This window comes from Ranitomeya imitator, chromosome 2, assembly GCF_032444005.1.
Source record: "Ranitomeya imitator isolate aRanImi1 chromosome 2, aRanImi1.pri, whole genome shotgun sequence".
Taxonomy (NCBI): domain Eukaryota; kingdom Metazoa; phylum Chordata; class Amphibia; order Anura; family Dendrobatidae; genus Ranitomeya; species Ranitomeya imitator.
In genome coordinates this window covers 22,516,924-22,538,124 of record NC_091283.1, presented here as the reverse complement: position 1 = coordinate 22,538,124, position 21,201 = coordinate 22,516,924, and the positions used below count along the sequence as shown (strand labels likewise).

The 21,201-nt window shown below is 57.1% G+C and overlaps 1 protein-coding gene across 2 annotated transcripts in view; it reads right to left on the bottom strand.

Moving 5' to 3' along the window:
- BRWD3 (bromodomain and WD repeat domain containing 3) overlaps positions 1-6,015 on the bottom strand; it is a 55,513-nt gene extending 49,498 nt beyond the window's left edge. The window contains exons 1-4 of one of the 2 annotated variants that reach the window (XM_069746130.1): positions 5,876-6,011; positions 5,742-5,800; positions 5,468-5,497; positions 5,314-5,373 (exon numbers count right to left, since the gene is read on the bottom strand). In XM_069746130.1, coding sequence (XP_069602231.1) covers positions 5,314-5,373; positions 5,468-5,497; positions 5,742-5,800; positions 5,876-5,885 — 159 coding nt within the window. In that variant the 5' untranslated portion in view covers positions 5,886-6,011. Of the gene's footprint in view, positions 1-5,313; positions 5,374-5,467; positions 5,498-5,741 lie in introns of both variants that reach the window. The other variant, XM_069746129.1, reaches the window with a different exon arrangement.
- Between the last annotated feature and the right edge of the window lie 15,186 nt (positions 6,016-21,201).

The window sequence follows — 21,201 nt, the reverse complement described above, 5'->3', positions numbered from 1 at the left end:
CCGCTTGGTGGCTCAGTGGTCAGCATTGTACTATTTATAGAGCCTCTTGGTGACTCAGTGATCAGCATTGTACTATTTACAGGGCCGCTTGGTGGCTCAGTGGTCAGCATTGTACTATTTATAGAGCCGCTTGGTGACTCAGTGATCAGCATTGTACTATGTATAGAGCCGCTTGGTGGCTCAGTCATCAGCATTGTACTATTTATAGAGCCTCTTGGTGACTCAGTGATCAGCATTGTACTATTTATAGAGCCGCTTGGTGGCTCAGTGGTCAGCATTGTACTATTTATAGAGCCGCTTGGTGACTCAGTGATCAGAATTGTACTATTTACAGGGCCGCTTGGTGGCTCAGTGGTCAGCATTGTACTATTTATAGAGCCTCTTGGTGACTCAGTGATCAGCATTGTACTATTTACAGGGCCGCTTGGTGGCTCAGTGATCAGCATTGTACTATTTATAGAGCCGCTTGGTGACTCAGTGATCAGCATTGTACTATTTACAGGGCCGCTTGGTGGCTCAGTGGTCAGCATTGTACTATTTATAGAGCCGCTTGGTGACTCAGTGATCAGCATTGTACTATGTATAGAGCCGCTTGGTGGCTCAGTCATCAGCATTGTACTATTTATAGAGCCGCTTGGTGGCTCAGTGATCAGCATTGTACTATTTATAGAGCCTCTTGGTGGCTCAGTGATCAGCATTGTACTGTTTATAGAGCCGCTTGGTGGCTCAGTGGTCAGCATTGTACTATTTATAGAGCCGCTTGGTGGCTCAGTGATCAGCATTGTACTATTTATAGAGCCTCTTGGTGACTCAGTGATCAGCATTGTACTATTTATAGAGCCGCTTGGTGGCTCAGTGGTCAGCATTGTACTATTTATAGAGCCGCTTGGTGGCTCAGTGATCAGCATTGTACTATTTATAGAGCCGCTTGGTGGCTCAGTGATCAGCATTGTACTATTTATAGAGCCTCTTGGTGACTCAGTGATCAGCATTGTACTATTTATAGAGCCGCTTGGTGGCTCAGTGGTCAGCATTGTACTATTTACAGGGCCGCTTGGTGGCTCAGTGGTCAGCATTGTACTATTTATAGAGCCGCTTGGTGGCTCAGTGGTCAGCATTGTACTATTTACAGGGCCGCTTGGTGGCTCAGTGGTCAGCATTGTACTATTTACAGGGCCGCTTGGTGGCTCAGTGGTCAGCATTGTACTATTTACAGGGCCGCTTGGTGGCTCAGTGGTCAGCATTGTACTATTTATAGAGCTGCTTGGTGGCTCAGTGGTCAGCATTGTACTATGTATAGAGCCTCTTGGTGGCTCAGTGATCAGCATTGTACTGTTTATAGAGCCGCTTGGTGGCTCAGTGGTCAGCATTGTACTATTTATAGAGCCGCTTGGTGGCTCAGTGATCAGCATTGTACTATTTATAGAGCCTCTTGGTGACTCAGTGATCAGCATTGTACTATTTATAGAGCCGCTTGGTGGCTCAGTGGTCAGCATTGTACTATTTATAGAGCCGCTTGCTGGCTCAGTGATCAGCATTGTACTATTTATAGAGCCGCTTGGTGGCTCAGTGATCAGCATTGTACTATTTATAGAGCCTCTTGGTGACTCAGTGATCAGCATTGTACTATTTATAGAGCCGCTTGGTGGCTCAGTGGTCAGCATTGTACTATGTATAGAGCCGCTTGGTGGCTCAGTGATCAGCATTGTACTATTTACAGGGCCGCTTGGTGGCTCAGTGGTCAGCATTGTACTATTTATAGAGCCGCTTGGTGGCTCAGTGGTCAGCATTGTACTATTTACAGGGCCGCTTGGTGGCTCAGTGGTCAGCATTGTACTATTTACAGGGCCGCTTGGTGGTTCAGTAATCAGCACTGTACTATGTATAGAGCCGCTTGGTGGCTCAGTGATCAGCACTGTACTATGTATAGAGCCACTTGGTGGCTCAGTGGTCAGCATTGTACTATTTATAGAGCCGCTTGGTGGCTCAGTGATCAGCACTGTACTATGTATAGAGCCGCTTGGTGGCTCAGTGGTCAGCATTGTACTATTTATAGAGCCGCTTGGTGGCTCAGTGGTCAGCATTGTACTATGTATAGAGCCGCTTGGTGGCTCAGTGGTCAGCATTGTACTATTTATAGAGCCGCTTGGTGGCTCAGTGGTCAGCATTGTACTATTTACAGGGCCGCTTGGTGGCTCAGTGGTCAGCATTGTACTATTTACAGGGCCGCTTGGTGGCTCAGTGGTCAGCATTGTACTATTTACAGGGCCGCTTGGTGGCTCAGTGGTCAGCATTGTACTATTTACAGGGCCGCTTGGTGGCTCAGTGATCAGCACTGTACTATGTATAGAGCCGCTTGGTGGCTCAGTGATCAGCACTGTACTATGTATAGAGCCACTTGGTGGCTCAGTGGTCAGCACTGTACTATTTACAGGGCCGCTTGGTGGCTCAGTGATCAGCACTGTACTATGTATAGAGCCGCTTGGTGGCTCAGTGGTCAGCATTGTACTATTTACAGGGCCACTTGGTGGCTCAGTGGTCAGCATTGTACTATTTATAGAGCCGCTTGGTGGCTCAGTGGTCAGCATTGTACTATGTATAGAGCCGCTTGGTGGCTCAGTGGTCAGCATTGTACTATTTATAGAGCCGCTTGGTGGCTCAGTGGTCAGCATTGTACTATTTATAGAGCCGCTTGGTGGCTCAGTGATCAGCACTGTACTATGTATAGAGCCACTTGGTGGCTCAGTGGTCAGCATTGTACTATTTATAGAGCCTCTTGGTGGCTCAGTGATCAGCATTGTACTATTTATAGAGCCGCTTGGTGGCTCAGTGATCAGCATTGTACTATTTATAGAGCCGCTTGGTGGCTCAGTGATCAGCACTACTATGTATAGAGCCACTTGGTGGCTCAGTGGTCAGCACTGTACTATGTATAGAGCCGCTTGGTGGCTCAGTGGTCAGCATTGTACTATTTATAGAGCTGCTTGGTGGCTCAGTGATCAGCATTGTACTATGTATAGAGCCGCTTGGTGGCTCAGTGGTCAGCATTGTACTATTTATAGAGCCGCTTGGTGGCTCAGTGGTCAGCACTGTACTATTTATAGAGCCGCTTGGTGGCTCAGTGGTCAGCACTGTACTATTTATAGAGCCGCTTGGTGGCTCAGTGGTCAGCACTGTACTATTTATAGAGCCGCTTGGTGGCTCAGTGGTCAGCACTGTACTATTTATAGAGCCGCTTGGTGGCTCAGTGATCAGCACTGTACTATTTATAGAGCTGCTTGGTGGCTCAGTGGTCAGCACTGTACTATGTATAGAGCCGCTTGGTGGCTCAGTGGTCAGCATTGTACTATTTATAGAGCCGCTTGGTGGCTCAGTGATCAGCATTGTACTATGTATAGAGCCGCTTGGTGGCTCAGTGGTCAGCATTGTACTATTTATAGAGCCGCTTGGTGGCTCAGTGGTCAGCACTGTACTATTTATAGAGCCGCTTGGTGGCTCAGTGGTCAGCATTGTACTATGTATAGAGCCGCTTGGTGGCTCAGTGGTCAGCACTGTACTATGTATAGAGCCTCTTGGTGGCTCAGTGGTCAGCACTGTACTATGTATAGAGCCGCTTGGTGGCTCAGTGGTCAGCACTGTACTATTTATAGAGCCGCTTGGTGGCTCAGTGGTCAGCATTGTACTATTTACAGGGCTTCTTGGTGGCTCAGTGGTCAGCACTGTACTATGTATAGAGCCACTTGGTGGCTCAGTGGTCAGCATTGTACTATGTATAGAGCCGCTTGGTGGCTCAGTGGTCAGCACTGTACTATGTATAGAGCCTCTTGGTGGCTCAGTGGTCAGCATTGTACTATTTACAGGGCCTCTTGGTGGCTCAGTGGTCAGCATTGTACTATTTACAGGGCCTCTTGGTGGCTCAGTGGTCAGCATTGTACTATTTACAGGGCCTCTTGGTGGCTCAGTGGTCAGCATTGTACTATTTATAGAGCCGCTTGGTGACTCAGTGATCAGCATTGTACTATTTACAGGGCCGCTTGGTGGCTCAGTGGTCAGCACTGTACTATGTATAGAGCCTCTTGGTGGCTCAGTGGTCAGCATTGTACTATGTATAGAGCCTCTTGGTGGCTCAGTGATCAGCACTGTACTATGTATAGAGCCGCTTGGTGGCTCAGTGGTTAGCATTGTACTATTTATAGAGCCGCTTGGTGGCTCAGTGGTCAGCACTGTACTATGTATAGAGCCGCTTGGTGGCTCAGTGGTTAGCATTGTACTATTTATAGAGCCGCTTGGTGGCTCAGTGGTCAGCATTGTACTATTTATAGAGCCGCTTGGTGGCTCAGTGGTCAGCATTGTACTATGTATAGAGCCGCTTGGTGGCTCAGTGGTCAGCATTGTACTATTTATAGAGCCGCTTGGTGGCTCAGTGGTCAGCATTGTACTATTTATAGGGCCGCTTGGTGGCTCAGTGGTCAGCACTGTACTATGTATAGAGCCTCTTGGTGGCTCAGTGGTCAGCATTGTACTATTTATAGGGCCGCTTGGTGGTTCAGTGATCAGCACTGTACTATGTATAGAGCCGCTTGGTGGCTCAGTGGTCAGCATTGTACTATTTATAGAGCCGCTTGGTGGCTCAGTGGTCAGCATTGTACTATGTATAGAGCCGCTTGGTGGCTCAGTGGTCAGCATTGTACTATTTATAGGGCCGCTTGGTGGCTCAGTGATCAGCACTGTACTATGTATAGAGCCGCTTGGTGGCTCAGTGGTCAGCATTGTTATTCTGCAGTGCTGTGGACGCCATCGGTCAGTCTGTACGTCCTCCTGTGTTTGTAGGTTATGAGCCCCCATCCATAACGCCTCCTGCTCGGCCGCGTACACGCTACCACTCTCTGTTATCAGCCAGGTGACTGCCGCCTTATCTGCTCCCCGCAGGGTCAGTCACAGTCCGCCGTTACACCGGGGTGGCGGCTCTGGCTCCCTCTCCCCGGAGCCTCCAGTGTAAGAGCTCCGAGCTCTCCCTGCTGCTCCCTGCGCTCGGGTCCCGCACACACTGCGCAGGCGCCGGCAGCTGTTATCTCCGCGGTGCGCGCTATACCCGGGGCCGCCTGTTATTCTCGGGCTGCGACCGTCACTGCTCGGTCCGGGGCGCGAGGAGGCGCGGACCAATCAGGAGCCTCCTCTTATAAAAGCCGACATGTAAGCGGCTCCGCTATTGGCCCAGGCGGCGGTGACGTCACGGCGGCGCTGCCCTCACATGACCCCCGGTTTCCACAATGGACACTATGACCCCAATAACCCGCGACCCCCGGAGCTCACCAGGTCCGGGTACGTCCTGCGGTGCCGCCGCCCCTGCCAGTCCAGGCGCTCCGGGATCAGCTGCGGAAAGAAAACGGGAGACGGTGAGAGCACCGGGGACCCGCCCCCAACACCCGCGGACCCGCCCCCAACACCCGCGGACACCGGGCGTTACCTGGTGCTCCTCCAGCTCCTCCGCCAGCGCCTGCAACACAAAACATGGCGTTACCGGAAGTGCGGTGACCCGGAACCGGGCGGGTGACTGCTCCGGGCCTCATACGTGACCGCAGTGTGTGCCATAAATCCGGGCGTTACAGGAGGTGACCCGGAGCGGCGCTCACTAGTCAGGGAGGGTGAGGTGACCCGGCAGGAGGGCGGGGGTGACCCGTGTCGGGTGACTGTGGTGCATTGGTACCGGGTGACCCGGTTCGGGCGTCCTCCGGTCTCACCTGTGCGGATCTCCGGCACGGTCCTGACTGCAGGAAGCGGGCGATCAGGAAGTAGAGCTCTGCGGGGAGACACCGGGGGTTACTGACACCGGAGACCGGATCTCCGCCCCCTCCAGGCGGCTCCCGGGACTCACCGGCCTCCATGGCGCCTGCTGCTCCGGGCTATGCGGGGATTACGGTGCCGGGGAGCCCGTCCAGGCCTCAGGGACTCGGCGCATCTCTCCCCGGGAACACGGAGCCCCCTCCGGCCTGACACTGCGCTCACAACACGGAGCGGCGTCCTCCGGAGACAGGGGGCGCTGCGGAGCCCGCGGGAGACGCTCTACATCCGCCCAGCTCTATGGTCACAGCGCGGCCTCTCCAGATGTGGAGACCATAGAGCGGGCGCTGCGCTCCTCCACGGATAGGGGTCGCTGTGCAGGCGGAGGCGCTCTGTGATCGGCGCTCTGTGATCGGCGCTCTGGCCGCTGCAGACGGACTGCAAGTCCCAGGAGGGTCTGACAATGAGCCATCAACGACGCCTCTCCCGGCATGCAGTGCGCTGCTCGGTGTCTCATTCCGTCGCCGGTGTCAGAACAGTGTGAGATACAGCAGAGCCGACATTGTGACTGGAGACTGCGCAGGAAGATGCGCAAATAATCAGCTGCGGCTCTGCTCCCTCACTGTGTGCTTTACACTGCAGCTCTGCTCCCCCCCCCCCTGCCCCATGCTTTACACTGCAGCTCTGCTCCCCCTGCCCCATGCTTTACACTGCAGCTCTGCTCCCCCCTACCCCATGCTTTACACTGCAGCTCTGCTCCCTCACTGTGTGCTTTACACTGCAGCTCTGCTCCCTCACTGTGTGCTTTACACTGCAGCTCTACTCCCCCCCCCCCCCCACCCCATGCTTTACACTGCAGCTCTACTCCCCCCCCCCCCCACCCCATGCTTTACACTGCAGCTCTGCTCCCCCTGCCCCATGCTTTACACTGCAGCTCTGCTCCCCCTGCCCCATGCTTTACACTGCAGCTCTGCTCCCTCACTGTGTGCTTTACACTGCAGCTCTACTCCCCCCCCCACCCCATGCTTTACACTGCAGCTCTGCTCCCTCACTGTGTGCTTTACACTGCAGCTCTACTCCCCCCCCCCCACCCCATGCTTTACACTGCAGCTCTACTCCCCCCCCCCCACCCCATGCTTTACACTGCAGCTCTGCTCCCCCCCTGCCCCATGCTTTACACTGCAGCTCTGCTCCCCCCACCCCATGCTTTACACTGCAGCTCTGCTCCCCCTGCCCCATGCTTTACACTGCAGCTCTGCTCCCTCACTGTGTGCTTTACACTGCAGCTCTGCTCCCCCTGCCCCATGCTTTACACTGCAGCTCTACTCCCCCCCACCCCATGCTTTACACTGCAGCTCTGCTCTCCCCCAGCCCCATGCTTTACACTGCAGCTCTGCTCTCCCCCAGCCCCATGCTTTACACTGCAGCTCTGCTCTCCCCCAGCCCCATGCTTTACACTGCAGCTCTACTCCCCCCTGCCCCATGCTTTACACTGCAGCTCTACTCCCCCCTGCCCCATGCTTTACACTGCAGCTCTGCTCCCCCTGCCCCATGCTTTACACTGCAGCTCTGCTCTCCCCCTGCCCCATGCTTTACACTGCAGCTCTACTCTCCCCTGCCCCATGCTTTACACTGCAGCTCTGCTCCCCCTGCCCCATGGTTTACACTGCAGCTCTGCTCTCCCCATGCTTTACACTGCAGCTCTGCTCCCCCCACCTCATGCTTTACACTGCAGCTCTGCTCCCCCCACCCCATGCTTTACACTGCAGCTCTGCTCCCCCCACCCCATGCTTTACACTGCAGCTCTGCTCCCCCCTGCCCCATGCTTTACACTGCAGCACTGCTCTCCCCCAGCCCCATGCTTTACACTGCAGCTCTACTCCCCCCTGCCCCATGCTTTACACTGCAGCTCTACTCCCCCCCCCCCCCACCCCATGCTTTACACCGCAGCTCTGCTCCCCCCACCCCATGCTTTACACTGCAGCTCTGCTCTCCCCCTGCCCCATGCTTTACACTGCAGCTCTGCTCTCCCCCTGCCCCATGCTTTACACTGCAGCTCTGCTTCCCCCCCCTGCCCCATGCTTTACACTGCAGCTCTGCTCCCCCCACCCCATGCTTTACGCTGCAGCTCTGCTCCCCCCACCCCATGCTTTACACTGCAGCTCTGCTCCCCACACCCCATGCTTTACACTGCAGCTCTGCTCTCCCCCTGCCCCATGCTTTACACTGCAGCTCTGCTCCCCCCCGCCCCATGCTTTACACTGCAGCTCTGCTCCCCCCACCCCATGCTTTACACTGCAGCTCTGCTCCCCCCACCCCATGCTTTACGCTGCAGCTCTGCTCCCCCCACCCCATGCTTTACACTGCAGCTCTGCTCCCTCACTGTGCGCTTTACACTGCAGCTCTGCTCCCCCCACCCCATGCTTTACACAGCAGCTCTGCTCCCCCCCTGCCCCATGCTTTACACTGCAGCTCCCTACCCCATGCTTTACACTGCAGCTCTGCTCCCTCACTGTGCGCTTTACACTGCAGCTCTGCTCTCCCCCTGCCCCATGCTTTACACTGCAGCTCTGCTCCCTCACTGTGCGCTTTACACTGCAGCTCTGCTCTCCCCACCCCATGCTTTACACTGCAGCTCTGCTCTCCCCCTGCCCCATGCTTTACACAGCAGCTCTGCTCCCCATGCTTTACACAGCAGCTCTGCTCCCCCTGCCCCATGCTTTACACTGCAGCTCTGCTCCCCCCTGCCCCATGCTTTACACTGCAGCTCTGCTCCCCCCTGCCCCATGCTTTACACTGCAGCTCTGCTCCCCCCTGCCCCATGCTTTACACTGCAGCTCTGCTCCCCCCTGCCCCATGCTTTACACTGCAGCTCTGCTCCCCCCTGCCCCATGCTTTACACTGCAGCTCTGCTCCCCCCTGCCCCATGCTTTACACTGCAGCTCTGCTGCCCCATGATTTATACTGCAGCTCTGCTCCCCCTGCCTCATGCTTTATACTGCAGCTCTGCTCCCCCCGCTTCATGCTTTACACTGCAGCTCTGCTCCCCCCTGCCCCATGCTTTACACTGCAGCTCTGCTCCCCCCTGCCCCATGCTTTACACTGCAGCTCTGCTCCACCCTTCCTCATGCTTTACACAGCAGCTCTGCTCCCCCCTGCCCCATGCTTTACACTGCAGCTCTGCTCCCCCTGCCCCATGCTTTACACAGCAGCTCTGCTCCCCCCTGCCCCATGCTTTACACAGCAGCTCTGCTCCCCCCCTGCCCCATGCTTTACACTGCAGCTCCCTACCCCATGCTTTACACTGCAGCTCTGCTCCCTCACTGTGCGCTTTACACTGCAGCTCTGCTCTCCCCCTGCCCCATGCTTTACACTGCAGCTCTGCTCCCTCACTGTGCGCTTTACACTGCAGCTCTGCTCTCCCCACCCCATGCTTTACACTGCAGCTCTGCTCTCCCCCTGCCCCATGCTTTACACAGCAGCTCTGCTCCCCATGCTTTACACAGCAGCTCTGCTCCCCCTGCCCCATGCTTTACACTGCAGCTCTGCTCCCCCCTGCCCCATGCTTTACACAGCAGCTCTGCTCCCCCCCTGCCCCATGCTTTACACTGCAGCTCTGCTCCCCCCCTGCCTCATGCTTTACACAGCATCTCTGCTCCCCCTACCCCATGCTTTACACTGCAGCTCTGCTCCCCCCTGCCCCATGCTTTACACTGCAGCTCTGCTCCCCCCCCCCTGCCCCATGCTTTACACTGCAGCTCTGCTCCCCCCTGCCCCATGCTTTTCACTGCAGCTCTTCTCCCCCTACCCCATGCTTTACACTGCAGCTCTGCTCCCCCCTGCCCCATGCTTTACACTGCAGCTCTGCTCCCCCCCCTGCCCCATGCTTTACACTGCAGCTCTGCTCCCCCCCTGCCCCATGCTTTACACTGCAACTCTGCTCCCCCCCGCCCCATGCTTTACACTGCAGCTCTGCTCCCCCTGCCCCATGCTTTACACTGCAGCTCTGCTCCCTCACTGTGCGCTTTACACTGCAGCTCTGCTCCCCCCTGCCCCATGCTTTACACTGCAACTCTGCTCCCCCCGCCCCATGCTTTACACTGCAGCTCTGCTCCCCCCGCCCCATGCTTTACACTGCAGCTCTGCTCCCCCTGCCCCATGCTTTACACTGCAGCTCTGCTCCCCCCTGCCCCATGCTTTACACTGCAGCTCTGCTCCCCCCCCCGCCCCATGCTTTACACTGCAGCTCTGCTCCCCCCTACCCCATGCTTTACACTGCAGCTCTGCTCCCCCCGCCCCATGCTTTACACTGCAGCTCTGCTCCCTCACTGTGCGCTTTACACTGCAGCTCTGCTCCCCCCTGCCCCATGCTTTACACTGCAGCTCTGCTCCCTCACTGTGCGCTTTACACTGCAGCTCTGCTCCCCCCTGCCCCATGCTTTACACTGCAGCTCTGCTCCCCCCCCCCCCTGCCCCATGCTTTACACTGCAACTCTGCTCCCCCCGCCCCATGCTTTACACTGCAGCTCTGCTCCCCCCTGCCCCATGCTTTACACTGCAGCTCTGCTCCCCCCTGCCCCATGCTTTACACTGCAGCTCTGCTCCCCCCCCCTGCCCCATGCTTTACACTGCAGCTCTGCTCCCCCCCCGCCCCATGCTTTACACTGCAGCTCTGCTCCCCCCTGCCCCATGCTTTACACTGCAGCTCTGCTCCCCCCTGCCCCATGCTTTACACTGCAGCTCTGCTCCCTCACTGTGCGCTTTACACTGCAGCTCTGCTCCCCCCTGCCCCATGCTTTACACTGAAGCTCTGCTCCCTCACTGTGCGCTTTACACTGCAGCTCTGCTCCCCCCTGCCCCATGCTTTACACCGCAGCTCTGCTCCCCCCCCCTGCCCCATGTTTTACACTGCAGCTCTCCTCCCCCTCCCCATGCTTTACACTGCAGCTCTGCTCCCCCCTGCCCCATGCTTTACACTGCAGCTCTGCTCCCCCCCCCCCTGCCCCATGCTTTACACTGCAGCTCTGCTCCCCCCCGCCCCATGCTTTACACTGCAGCTCTGCTCCCCCCTACCCCATGCTTTACACTGCAGCTCTGCTCCCCCCTGCCCCATGCTTTACACTGCAGCTCTGCTCCCTCACTGTGCGCTTTACACTGCAGCTCTGCTCCCCCCGCCCCATGCTTTACACTGCAGCTCTGCTCCCCCCTGCCCCATGCTTTACACTGCAGCTCTGCTCCCCCTGCCCCATGCTTTACATGGCTACATGTATTTCTATCAGCCGCACGCTCCGCTGCCGGGTATTGAGGCGAGAGACTTGTGCGAGTTTCTCCCATCTCACTCACAAGTGTGACCCCGGCCTAATGGCTGCAGAATCTGCGGAAGGAGGCTGTCCTGGTGGAGGAGGGTTGAGAGGTGCTGGATGGGCTTGCACTGGAGCAGAGGAGGGTTTTGGGGGTTTAGAGGATGTGTCGCTGGGGCGAAGGAGGTGCTGGATGGGCTTGCACTAGGGTGGAGGAGGGTATTTAGGGCAGAGGAGGGCTATGCTGGGGGGGAGGGGAGGTGTCCTGGGGCAGAGTGGGTTACGCTGGGGGGGGGGTCCTGGGGCAGAGTGGGTTACGCTGGGAGGGTGGGTCCTGGGGCAGGGTGGGTTATGCTGGGGGGGGGGGTCCTGGGGCAGAGTGGGTTACGCTGTGGGGGGGGGGGGGTCCTGGGGCAGAGTGGGTTACGCTGGGGGGGGTCCTGGGGCAGAGTGGGTTACGCTGGGGGGGGTCATGGATCAGAGTGGGTTACGCTGGGGGGGGGGGTCATGGGGCAGAGTGGTAACGCCGGGGGGGGGGTCCTGGGGCAGGGTGGGTTACGCTGGGGGGATCCTGGGGCAGAGTGGGTTACGCGGGGGGGGGGGGGTCCTGGGGCAGAGTGGGTTACGCTGGGGGGGGGTCCTGGGGCAGAGTGGGTTACGCTGGGGGGGGGTCATGGGGCAGAGTGGGTTATGCTGGGGGGGGGTCATGGGGCAGAGTGGGTAACGCCGCGGGGGGTCCTGGGGCAGAGTGGGTTACGCTGGGGGGGGTCGGTCCTGGGGCAGAGTGGGTTACGCTGGGGGGGTCCTGGGGCAGAGTGGGTTACGCTGGAGAGGGTTCCCTGGGCAGAGTGGGTTATGCTGGGGGGGGTCCTGGGGCAGAGTGGGTTACGCTGGGGGGGGGGTCCTGGGGCAGAGTGGGTTACGCTGGGGGGGGTCCTGGGGCAGAGTGGGTTACGCTGGGGGGGGGGTCATGGGGCAGAGTGGGTTATGCTGGGGGGGGTCATGGGGCAGAGTGGGTAACGCCGGGGGGGGGGTCCTGGGGCAGAGTGGGTTACGCTGGGGGGGGGGGGGGTCCTGGGGCAGAGTGGGTTACGCTGGGGGGGTCCTGGGGCAGAGTGGGTTACGCTGGGGGGGGGTCCTGGGGCAGAGTGGGTTACGCTGGGGGGGGGGGGGGGTTCTGGGGCAGGGTGGGTTACGCTGGGGGGGGTCCTGGGGCAGGGTGGGTTACACTGGGGGGGTCCTGGAGCAGAGTGGGTTACGCTGGGGGGGGTGGTCCTGGGGCAGAGTGGGTTACGCTGGGGTGGAGGGGAGGTGGTCCTGGGGCAGGGTGGGTTACGCTGGGAGGGGTTCTGGGGCAGGGTGGGTTACGCTGGAGGGGTTCTGGGGCAGGGTGGGTTACGCTGGAGGGGTTCTGGGGCAGGGTGGGTTACGCTGGGGGGGTCCTGGAGCAGGGTGGTTTACGCTGGGGGGGTCCTGGAGCAGGGTGGTTTATGCTGGGGGGGAGGTGGTCCTGGGGCAGAGTGGGTTACGCTGGGGTGGAGGGGAGGTGGTCCTGGGGCAGAGTGGGTTACGCTGGGGGGGGTCCTGGGGCAGGGTGGGTTACGCTCGGGTGGAGGGGAGGTGGTCCTGTGGCAGGGTGGGTTATGCTGGGAGGGGTCCTGGGGCAGGGTGGGTTACGCTGGGGGGATCCTGGGGCAGAGTGGGTTACGCTGGGGGGGGGGTCCTGGGGCAGAGTGGGTTACGCTGGGGGGGGTCCTGGGGCAGAGTGGGTTACGCTGGGGGGGGGTTCCCTGGGCAGAGTGGGTTATGCTGGGGGGGGTCCTGGGGCAGAGTGGGTTACGCTGTGGGGGGGGTCCTGGGGCAGAGTGGGTTACGCTGGGGGGGGTCATGGGGCAGAGTGGGTTATGCTGGGGGGGGGTCATGGGGCAGAGTGGGTAACGCCGGGGGGTGGGTCCTGGGGCAGAGTGGGTTACGCTGGGGGGGGGGGGGTCCTGGGGCAGAGTGGGTTGCGCTGGGGGGGGGTCCTGGGGCAGAGTGGGTTACGCTGGGGGGGGGGGGGGGTCCTGGGGCAGGGTGGGTTACGCTGGGGGGATCCTGGGGCAGAGTGGGTTACGCGGGGGGGGGATCCTGGGGCAGGGTGGGTTATGCTGGGGGGGGGGGTCCTGGGGCAGGGTGGGTTACGCTGGGGGGGGGGGGTCCTGGGGCAGGGTGGGTTACGCTGGGGTGGAGGGGAGGTGGTCCTTGGGCAGGATGGGTTGTGCTGGGGTGGAGGGGAGGTGGTCCTGGGGCAGAGTGGGTTACGCTGGGGGGGTCCTGGGGCAGAGTGGGTTACGCTGGGGTGGAGGGGAGGTGGTCCTGGGGCAGAGTGGGTTACGCTGGGGAGGGGTCCTGGGGCAGAGTGGGTTACGCTGGGGTGGAGGGGAAGTGGTCCTGGGGCAGAGTGGGTTACGCTTGGGGGGGGGGTCGTTGCACTATTTCACATTACAGATCATGTGAGGAATCTTATTTTATCACATTGTCTTGAATACAAGAACATTTTACATTTTACAAGTCAGAACATGAACCGTTTCGTCTTGTTCCTATGATCACGGCGTCGGTGACACAATTCATGTGTCTGTACTCCGCACCGGCAGCTGATAATCGCCGTCTTCCCTCCGAATCTTGTGTTCTGGTGACTGGAGGACCCCGGGAGGCTGCAGAGGTCAGGGAGAACCCGCTGCCCCGACCTCACAGAGGGCCGAGCTCGCACCTCTCCGTCCTCTGCATTCAGCTGTGGGGTCGGCGGCCTCCACGTCACCTGTGCTGCTCCCGCTGTGGACATGAAGCCGTTGGAGCCTTGAGTTCCCCCATTAGTGTGAGATCGGACTGATCTACAGAAAGGCGACCTGGTGATCGATGACCTTCATGTATCTGTAACAATGACTTCATGTTTCCCAAACAAGTGTCACCATCGGTGTGAACCTGAGGAGCTTCTCAAAAGTGTCCACCCGTGTTCTAGGTGGTCCCTCAGGATGGTCTCATGGAGGGATATCTGGGGAAAGCCAACAGCATCGGCCCAGGTCCTTAGCTGCCACCACACGGCGTCCTCAGTCTGTGAAGTAGGAAAATATATATTACATTAAATAAGTTGCACTCTGTAGTGCTAAAGCTCGTAGATGTGAATAGCAATACTGCTCTGGATAATAAAGTGAGACGCTTAGCACATAATTTGGCCAATTCATGCCTGCCCAGCAACCAACGACAAGGTGGTCTCACGCTGCTGGCACCCTACGTGTGTAGTGTGAATACCTCTCAATAGCCTGTATTGATGGGTAGGTAGCATCATACTTTAAAGAGAGGTATCAACAATCTCCAAGGAATTTATACTTCAGTCTAAGTGAGGTATTCACACTAGACACCTACGGTCCCAGCAGTTTGAGACCACCTTGTCATTGGTTCCTGGGCATGCATGAATTGGCCAAATTATGTGTTAAGTGTCTCAGTTTTTTCTTATTATACAGAGCAGTATTGCTATTCACATTTCATATTGACATATTTTAGTACGACAGAGTGCACCTTATTTAGTATATTGTATATGGCTGCTCCTCGTATGCCCCTGTTCACACTAGCTTGGAAGTGCCAGTCAGATTTTTGTTGTTCATAATTAAGTGAAGTAGGAAAAGTCTATTGGAACGGTTAAGGGCAATCAAGAATGGACCAAAAGTTGCAGCAAGTCTGAATGTGACAATTCAGAAATAACGTAGGAATCTAACAAGAGACAAGACGAATATTAAAAAATTTAAATTGCTGTGCCCCCCTCCTCCCCCCCCCAAGGAATCTGGTAACACGTTTCACATCATGCATCTTAGGACATTCTGCAGTACATTCACGTGGCCACTTGGTGGCAGTGACACTTCATATACACAATGAACATTCTGCAGTACACTCATGTGGCCACATGGTGGCAACGACGCTTCATATACACAATAATAATATAATAACAATAATTTTATTTATATGGTGCCAAAATATTCTGCAACAGTCAGAGGGCGAGCTGCGGGGGGCTGTGGGGGAAAACACCAAGGTGATTTCAATGTCAGGTAGACTGAGGTTAGTGGAGGGAGGAGGAAACATGAGACATTCAGTTTTGTAGAGACTCCGTTTTAGATAGAGGGAGGCCATGATGCTGGAGACAGCGGACTGACAATCACTGGTATCTGTAATAATGGGGGGGTGATGTCAGGAGACGAGGTGTATAACGGGGGTCCTCAGCATAGAGATGGGACTGGAAACCAAATCTGCTGATGGTTTGTCCAATAGGGGCAGTATACAAAGAGAAGAGGAGGGGGCCTAGGACTGATCCTCTCTGTACAGAATCTACAAACTTTTTGTACTTTATTCTCAGGATTTCTAGGATAGAAATTTTCTATCTGCTTTCCAAGATTCATAAGTGGCAACCAAGTGGGGACAATTATCTTCGGGGTGAGGACACCCACAGGACAAATCTCAGGGTGGGTAGAGAATATAGGAGTTGTCCTAGTAGTAATAATCTTTATTTTTATATAGCGCTAACATATTCCGCAGCGCTTTACACTTTTGCACACATTATCATCGCTGTCCCCGTTGGGGCTCACAATCTAAATTCCCTATCAGTATGTCTTTGGAATGTGGGAGGAAACCGGAGAACCCAGAGGAAACCCACGCAAACATGGGGAGAACATACAAACTCCTTGCAGATGGTGTCCAAGGTGGGATTAGAACCTTCTGTAAAAGCGATTTACAATAGGTCCCTCCCCGAGGTGCCATCATAGCCACCAAGGATGGGGAATCGCTGTAATCTAACTTCCTGCAGGAGCAGGGACAAGCCGCCTGCTGGATGTTTGATGGGATCCTTCTGAGTCTTTATCAGGACCCCCACATTTATCCTCACACAAAACTTCTCTTTCGGTGAGCGAGATCTACAATGCAGCGGAACCGCTATGGGCACCACGATGGCCCCCGGTATGCCAACTGTTCACGGCCAAACTGGAGAATGACCTTATAGCTTCATCAAATCCTCGGCCTATTTCCGTTACATTGATGACATCTTAATAATCTGAACTGAGACTGAGAAAGAACTTATAAAATTCAATGAAAGATTCAATACATTTCATCCCATCATAAACCTGGCATTGGAACAGATACAGAAATCAACTTTCTGTACAGATCCCACTGCATCGATAAGACACATCCCACCGCACAGACGGGACACAGATCCCACCGCACAGAGGGACACAGATCCCACCGCACAGACTGGACACAGATCCCACCGCACAGACGGGACACATCCCACCGCACAGACGGGACACAGATCCCACCGCACAGACGGGACACAGATCCCACCGCACAGACGGGACACAGATCCCACCGCACAGACGGGACACAGATCCCACCGCACAGACGGGACACAGATCCCACCGCACAGACGGGACACAGATCCCACCACAAAACCGGGACACAGATCCCACCGCACAGACGGGACACAGATCCCACCACAAAACCGGGACACAGATCCCACCGCACAGACGGGACACAGATCCCACCGCACAGACGGGACACAGATCCCACCGCACAGACGGGACACAGATCCCACCGCACAGACGGGACACAGATCCCACCACAAAACCGGGACACAGATCCCACCGCACAGACGGGACACAGATCCCACCGCACAGACGGGACACAGATCCCACCGCACAGACGGGACACAGATCCCACCGCACAGACGGGACACAGATCCCACCGCACAGACGGGACACAGATCCCACCGCACAGACGGGACACAGATCCCACCGCACAGACGGGACACAGATCCCACCACAAAACCGGGACACATATCCCACCGCACAGACGGGACACAGATCCCACCGCACAGACGGGACACAGATCCCACCGCACAGACGGGACACATCCCACCGCACAGACAGGACACAGATCCCACCACAAAACCGGGACACAGATCCCACCGCACAGACAGGACACAAATCCCACCGCACAGACAGGACACAGATCCCACCGCACAGACGGGACACAGATCCCACCGCACAGACGGGACACAGATCCCACCGCACAGTCGGGACACAGATCCCACCGCACAGACGGGACACAGATCCCACCGCACAGACAGGACACAGATCCCACCGCACAGACAGGACACAGATCCCACCACAAAACCGGGACACAGATCCCACCGCACAGACAGGACACAGATCCCACCACAAAACCGGGACACAGATCCCACCGCACAGACGGGACACAGATCCCACCACAAAACCGGGACACAGATCCCACCGCACTGAAGGACTATAAGATTCCCAGGACATTCACATGTTCTTCCAATGGGGTGTACTTAGTTCTGTGCACTATATGTCCTATTGGGGCCTCTGTGTGGGAGAAGCAGGACACTGAGAACAAGGATGAGGTCTCATCGCCACCCGGCTGCAGACAATGTGACTCCTCTACCTGCAGCCAAACATTTCTTTCATTAAAAGGCAACTTCCGATCTTACAAATGTCCGGCTGTCATTTCTCTTCCATGTTCAGCTCTTGTCGTAGTAATTAATTTGTAAACTGTCTGAAGAAGGAGCCGCTGTGCTCTGAAAGCTGCAAATACATTGTTTCCTGGTTAGCCAAGAAAGGGATCACTCCGAGAATTATTTTTATCATTTTTGGGTATAAAAGTATTTACATTGATGTGTATATATTTGTGTTTCTTCAGATACTTTGTTATACCTGACACCTAATGAAGAGACCTCAGTAGTCTGGAAAGCTGCCAAGTAATATCACCATTAAGAGATCTCATAACTACAAGATTATTATTTTGCTTCTCCCACTGAGGGCAACCTATAGACACACAATACACATCCTGCAATCCAGCTATGTGGCCACACGGTGGCAGTAGCATTCCATATACACAATACCCATCCTGCAGTACAGCCATGTGGCCACACGGTGGCAGTAGCATTCCATATACACAATACCCATCCTGCAGTACAGCCATGTGGCCACACGGTGGCAGTGACATTTACACATATTTGAAGTTACATGTCATGTGGAAATGGACCAAACTTCATGGACCATAGTTTCCCGCTGGAATTTATTATTTTTCCTATTATATGAAGCACCCGGAGGGATATTATTGCCTTTATTTACGACAGCCTTACACGCTGTGTGTCATGTATGCGTCTGACTGTATTTCTTTTTACTCACCGTGTGTCGGTTTCTGGCGTCTCTTTGTCAACTTTTTACTTTAATGAGGAAACTGTGACCTCCGCTGAGTGTGGAGTTTACATTCTTCAGTAGGAAGCAGTTGTGAGAATATCCTCAGAGTCCAGGCCTTTCTACCAATGATCTGTGGAGCAGTGCTGCAGGGTAAAGCAGCGGAGTGGTGGAGCTCGCACATGAGCCGCCCCTGCGTTTTCCCATACAGAAGCCATGATGCAGTTGGGGCACCAGGCCCCTCGTCCCTCCGCGGTCTCATCACCTGCCATACACGTGGCCCCTCGTCCCTCCGCGGTCTCATCACCTGCCATACACGTGGCCCCTCGTCCCTCCGCGGTCTCATCACCTGCCATACATGTGGCCCCTCGTCCCTCCGCGGTCTCATCACCTGCCATACACGTGGCACCCCGTACCTCCGCGGTCTCATCACCTGCCATACACGTGGCACCCCGTACCTCCGCGGTCTCATCACCTGCCATACATGTGGCCCCTCGTCCCTCCGTGGTCTCATCACCTGCCATACATGTGGCACCCCGTACCTCCGCGGTCTCATCACCTGCCATACACGTGGCACCCCGTACCTCCGCGGTCTCATCACCTGCCATACACGTGGCACCCCGTACCTCCGCGGTCTCATCACCTGCCATACACGTGGCACCCGTACCTCCGCGGTCTCATCACCTGCCATACATGTGGCCCCTCGTCCCTCCGTGGTCTCATCACCTGCCATACATGTGGCACCCCGTACCTCCGCGGTCTCATCACCTGCCATACACGTGGCACCCCGTACCTCCGCGGTCTCATCACCTGCCATACACGTGGCCCCTCGTCCCTCCGCGGTCTCATCACCTGCCATACACGTGGCACCTCGTCCCTCCGCGGTCTCAGCACCTGCCATACACGTGGCCCCTCGTCCCTCCGCGGTCTCATCACCTGCCATACACGTGGCCCCTCGTCCCTCCGCGGTATCATCACCTGTCATACACGTGGCCCCTCGTCCCTCCGCGGTCTCATCACCTGCCATACATGTGGCCCCTCGTCCCTCCGCGGTCTCATCACCTGCCATACACGTGGCACCTCGTCCCTCCGTGGTCTCATCACCTGCCATACACGTGGCCCCTCGTACCTCCGCGGTCTCATCACCTGCCATACACATGGCACCTCGTCCCTCTGTGGTCTCATCACCTGCCATACACGTGGCCCCTCGTACCTCCGCGGTCTCATCACCTGCCATACACGTGGCACCTCGTCCCTCCGTGGTCTCATCACCTGCCATACACGTGGCCCCTCGTACCTCCGCTGTCTCATCACCTGCCATACACGTGGCACCTCGTCCCTCTGTGGTCTCATCACCTGCCATACACGTGGCCCCTCGTACCTCCGCGGTCTCATCACCTGCCATACACGTGGCCCCTTGTCCCTCCGCGGTATCATCACCTGTCATACACGTGGCCCCTCGTCCCTCCGCGGTCTCATCACCTGCCATACATGTGGCCCCTCGTCCCTCCGCGGTCTCATCACCTGCCATACACGTGGCCCCTCGTCCCTCCGCGGTCTCATCACCTGCCATACACGTGGCCCCTCGTCCCTCCGCGGTCTCATCACCTGCCATACACGTGGCCCCTCGTCCCTCCGCGGTCTCACCACCTGCCATACACGTGGCCCCTCGTCCCTCCGCGGTCTCATCACCTGCCATACACGTGGCCCCTCGTCCCTCCGCGGTCTCATCACCTGCCATACATGTGGCCCCTCGTCCCTCCGCGGTCTCATCACCTGCCATACACGTGGCACCCCGTACCTCCGCGGTCTCATCACCTGCCATACACGTGGCACCCCGTACCTCCGCGGTCTCATCACCTGCCATACATGTGGCCCCTCGTCCCTCCGTGGTCTCATCACCTGCCATACATGTGGCACCCCGTACCTCCGCGGTCTCATCACCTGCCATACACGTGGCACCCCGTACCTCCGCGGTCTCATCACCTGCCATACACGTGGCACCCCGTACCTCCGCGGTCTCATCACCTGCCATACACGTGGCACCCGTACCTCCGCGGTCTCATCACCTGCCATACATGTGGCCCCTCGTCCCTCCGTGGTCTCATCACCTGCCATACATGTGGCACCCCGTACCTCCGCGGTCTCATCACCTGCCATACACGTGGCACCCCGTACCTCCGCGGTCTCATCACCTGCCATACACGTGGCCCCTCGTCCCTCCGCGGTCTCATCACCTGCCATACACGTGGCACCTCGTCCCTCCGCGGTCTCAGCACCTGCCATACACGTGGCCCCTCGTCCCTCCGCGGTCTCATCACCTGCCATACACGTGGCCCCTCGTCCCTCCGCGGTATCATCACCTGTCATACACGTGGCCCCTCGTCCCTCCGCGGTCTCATCACCTGCCATACATGTGGCCCCTCGTCCCTCCGCGGTCTCATCACCTGCCATACACGTGGCACCTCGTCCCTCCGTGGTCTCATCACCTGCCATACACGTGGCCCCTCGTACCTCCGCGGTCTCATCACCTGCCATACACATGGCACCTCGTCCCTCTGTGGTCTCATCACCTGCCATACACGTGGCCCCTCGTACCTCCGCGGTCTCATCACCTGCCATACACGTGGCACCTCGTCCCTCCGTGGTCTCATCACCTGCCATACACGTGGCCCCTCGTACCTCCGCGGTCTCATCACCTGCCATACACATGGCACCTCGTCCCTCTGTGGTCTCATCACCTGCCATACACGTGGCCCCTCGTACCTCCGCGGTCTCATCACCTGCCATACACGTGGCCCCTCGTCCCTCCGCGGTATCATCACCTGTCATACACGTGGCCCCTCGTCCCTCCGCGGTCTCATCACCTGCCATACATGTGGCCC